General features: G+C 37.4%; 1 protein-coding gene across 1 annotated transcript in view; it reads left to right on the top strand.

Annotated features, from left to right (window-relative positions):
• Positions 1–661: 661 nt before the first annotated feature.
• The window catches only part of GKN1 (gastrokine 1), a 6,966-nt gene continuing 3,025 nt past the window's right edge, over positions 662–4,602 (top strand). Inside the window, exons 1-3 of the mRNA XM_011945263.1 lie at positions 662–777; positions 3,835–3,888; positions 3,977–4,114. Coding sequence (XP_011800653.1) covers positions 724–777; positions 3,835–3,888; positions 3,977–4,114 — 246 coding nt within the window. The 5' untranslated portion in view covers positions 662–723. The remainder of the gene's footprint in view (positions 778–3,834; positions 3,889–3,976; positions 4,115–4,602) is intronic.

Genomic DNA, 4,602 nt, shown 5'->3' with positions numbered 1-4,602 from the left:
CATTGGAATATAAGAAACTGATGACCAGAGTGATCAATTGCATGACTGTTGTGAAAGTCCAGGTGAGGGGAGCTGTGGGCATGGTCAGAGTTGAGACGTATTTCAGAAATAAAATGACAGTAACTAACTGGAGGTGAGGCTGAGAAAAAGGGCTGTACCAGATACATGGTGCTATCATTAAGTGAGCTCAACATTGCAGAAAAGGGATAGGTTTGGTGAGAGTTGCTCACAGAACATGTTTAACCTAAGCAAAACCATAGCCATGGGCTCAGATAAAAGTTAAGAAGAGGAAACCATTCCTACATTCCTATAGGAGCTGCTATCTGGAAGGCCTAGTATACCCACAGCTTTTCGACTGTGATTTTGTTTGATTTTAGGGACTACTCTTTTTTTTGTTTGATTTTAGGGACTACTCTTTTTCTGAATCTGAGCAATGTTAACGTGTAAAATACTCACACCCACAGCTTCAATTGGGTGAGAAGTTATCATAAATCATATTGAGTTTGTTGTGATATCTTCAGCTTCAACAAGTGATGAGTCAGGTCAACTCCACGTGAAAGTTCCTTGCTAAGCATGCAGATATTCTGAAAGGTTTCCTGGTACACTGGGTCGTGGCACAGATAGGAGAAATTGAGGATGATAAGTCTTTGACCCCACCTGGTAACACCTAGTTTGAGTCAACCTGGTTAAGTACAAATATGAGAAGTCTTCTCACTCAGGTCCATGCTTGCCTGCTCCTCTGTCCACTGCTTTGGTGAAGACAAGATGAAGTTCACAGTGAGTAGATTTTTCCTTTTGAATTTACCGCCATATAGTTGGAGACTGTCAACATTCTGAGATTTAGGAGGTCTGTTTCTTATGGCACCATCATGGAAATTTGTTTTAAAAAAATTCTCTTTCAAACACATGGACACAGAGAGGGGAACAACACACACCAGGTCCTGTTGTGGGGTGGAGACTGAAGGGAGGGAAGTTAGAGGATGGATCAATAGGGGCAGCAAACCATCATGGCACACATATACCTATGCAACAAACCTGCACGTTATGCACATGTATCCCTTTTTTTTAGAAGAAGAAATAATGAAAAAAATCTTTTTTCTATTTATGTAATCATGGCATTTATAAGCATCTTTATAGAGAAGGATAATTGTGCTGAGATTAGACAGCTGTCTGAGCACCTTACACTGACTTATTTTTAACAAAATGACTTTCCACATCACCTGATTCCGGTCTCCATGCAGGGTAAGCAGTCCCTAAGCCCTAGAAAGTGCCTGATAATGCCTCATTCTTGAATCCCTCCTTTTACCAAAATTCTTGAGCATGTTCAGGCAAGATGAAAAGCTTATTATCAAAATAAGTGGGTGAGATGGACTTCTTGTCACATTTGTTACAGCAAAATGGGTCTCCAAGAAAGAAAGATTTGCCTTGTTCTCTAGCATGGCCATTTATTTACGAAAGCATCTGAAACATGAAGCTACCACAGCCTCTCTTCTTTTTTTTTTTTGAAACGGAGTCTCGCTCTGTCGCCCGGGCTGAAGTGCAGTGGCTGGATCTCAGCTCACTGCAAGCTCTGCCTCCCGGGTTCACGCCATTCTCCTGCCTCAGCCTCCCAAGTGGCTGGGATTACAGGCGCCCGCCACCTCACCCGGCTAGTTTTTTTGTATTTTTTAGTAGAGACGGGGTTTCACCGTGTTCGCCAGGATGGTCTCGATCTCCTGACCTCGTGATCCGCCCGTCTCGGCCTCCCAACACAGCCTCTCTTCTGTGGTTCCAGGCAGAAGTCTGAGGTTCTAGGAGGAGGTAGACCAAGAAATCCAGCCAAAGTAACTAGTAGTGCCAGGTTTCTCACAACAGGATGCAAAGGGGCTAGAATCAGATGACTGTTTTCATGTTTCAACATACTACGCACTAGAAAACGTTACGGCAGACTCTACTTTATAATGGCACTGCAAATGTAAAATAATTATCTAGAACCAGGTCCTCTTAATAGCAGCAAAGTTTAAAAGGGTCAGAGGGGGCTCCAGACACAGGTTAGATCAGATTTCTCTCCTAGTTCTGCTGTGAACAAGAGGTATAAGTTTGGCCAACTCAACCCCTGAAGCTCAGTTACCTTATCTGTAAAATGACTGCATTGTAGTGGTTGTTCTCTAAAATTTCTTCTGCGTCTGACTTTTTAGGAGACTAATTTTTAACTCCTTTTTAAGCTATTGGGAGAAAAATTTAATTTTTTTTTTAAATTACCTTGACTCTCTAGAGCAGATCTCAAAACTATTTTGTCCCAGGCAAAGAAAATGAGATTAGGTACACAGAAGGAGGCACCCTGCATAAAAGCTCTGTGCTCTGACAACCAGTGTCAGGGACCCTGTGACAAATAATTAAACCAAGTATACTGGGACACTGCTAGTGGCATTGCCTCTGCTGATCACTCTTGCCAGCCAGACACTCTGTCCTTGCTTTCTCATCATCGGCATCCAACCTGCCTACTAATCCATTGCTGTGGAAAGTCTTTTTTTAATAAAAAGATTATTTCTAGTAGGAAGAAAACAGCCCATGTTAAATAGGAAAATTAACTGAAATCATTTTCAGATGTGATTTTTAGAACTTATAGCCATTTCAAACCATAGTATTCATTTATACTATGCTATTTATTGTGAAACTTATTCTTTTTTTTTTTTCCAAAGAAAATAAGACAGTTTGCTTTATTTTAAAACAGTAACTTTCTTATGTGGGGGCACTGACCAAAATTCAATACTGATACAAATATGTTTCTTAGGAGGTCAAAATATGAACCAGGTGAATTTTCTGATTTTCGCTAAAGAGAGAATTTTAAACCTTATAAAACAATTAGAAAGGTGAACATCAACAACCTGTGTAACATAAGCCACAGTACAAATTTAAGCTGAATAACCAAGCCCTGTCAGTTACCCCAAATCATTTTTGTTAATATTTAGGAGAATGCACACATTTTCAATAACTTAAAAGTGAATCTTTACTCCCACCTCTTAATACTCACAAGAAGTATAACTTTCTTCTTTTACTAGATTTAAATAATCCAAATATCTATTCAAAGTAGGATGCTCTGGCATTAACTATAGCTGAGTTTATCTGAAATAGAAAAATCATGAAGACTTATAAAGCATTTAAAAAATAATCATTTATAGCAAGTCCTTGAAAGCCCTAGGTAAGAAAGGCAGTTCTCTACTTTCTAATAACACCTATGGTTTATATTACTTAATATATTTCAACAAAACAGCATTCTGACCAATGATAATTTATAGGAAATTCATTTGCCAAGTATATGTTTTATTATATAGTTAATATTTTCACCAATCTTAAAAATTTTTAAACTCTATTCTGACATTTCCAGAAGTATTATCTTAGCAAAGTCACCTTTATGATGCCACTTATTAAACTGAAGAGAAACAAGATGGTACATTCTGGGTTTTACTTAAAAAGGGATTTGATTCAATAATTTGATTTATCACTACTTGAAAATTACATTTTCTTCCTCAGTACTGGATGGTAATGAGATGAAAGCAGCTTTCCTGGCTCTCAACTTCCCTTCTTCATCAATTTTTCCAGTTTTTCGTAGGACCTACGCTAAAAATTCTGAAACTATATATCACATTAATATAACTACTTACAATTAATCAGCAATTTCACATTATCATTAAAACTTTTATGGCTAAAAAATGCAAGGCAAGAGAAGAACAAAACACATCAAACTAGAACTGAACACATTGATAAAATAAGCGAATATTTTTTATAAGCTTGGAGAGAGAAAGAAAGAAGACATCATTTTGCACAGGAGATCATTGTTGTTTGCCATTTCAGATTGTCTTTGCTGGACTTCTTGGAGTCTTTCTAGCTCCTGCCCTTGCTAACTATGTAAGTCTCACCTTTTCAAGTTTGCTACCAAAATGCATTTGCAAATAAATGTGGTACTAAATCACTCTCAATCCCTTGTAAACTTCAGAATATCAACGTCAACGATGACAACAACAATGCTGGAAGTGGGCAGCAGTCAGTGAGTGTCAACAATGAACACAACGTGGCTAATGTTGACAATAACAATGGATGGAACTCCTGGAATTCCATCTGGGATTATGGAAATGTAGGTAGCCAACATGCAATTTTCACTTTATTGTTTAAAAATAGGATTTCTTTTTAACAAAAAATGTGCATGCTAGCCATAAAGAAATTAAAAATAAATTCTAATTACACATAAGCATACAGTTATAAGTAAAGATGCCCATTTTGCCCATCCAATTTTTTTCCCTAGAGATAACTACTGTTAAGAAGTATTGCATGATCAGTTAAAATTCAAACCAATAAGCACTATGTTCAAGGGATTGCGTGTATATACGACAAATATGAACATCCTTTTGCCTTGCCTGCAGATATCCTAAATAATGTTGTACAACATTACTGCTTCCAAAACTTAGCCTATCTCACGTTGTTTTCAAAGGAGGTTTTATGATCCCCTTCTAAAGAGATTGAAATTGACATTTCACCTAAAACTTAGGAAATGTAAATGACAATATTAATTGGTAAGTGAGGAAAGAGAAAAAAAGAAGAAAGAAAAGAAAAGAAAGAAAGAAA

This window comes from Colobus angolensis, unplaced genomic scaffold (assembly GCF_000951035.1).
Source record: "Colobus angolensis palliatus isolate OR3802 unplaced genomic scaffold, Cang.pa_1.0 Scaffold24, whole genome shotgun sequence".
In the NCBI taxonomy this organism is placed as follows: Eukaryota; Metazoa; Chordata; class Mammalia; order Primates; family Cercopithecidae; genus Colobus; species Colobus angolensis.
The sequence above is the reverse complement of the archived record's forward strand: the minus strand, read 5'-3'. Positions and strand labels throughout refer to the sequence as shown.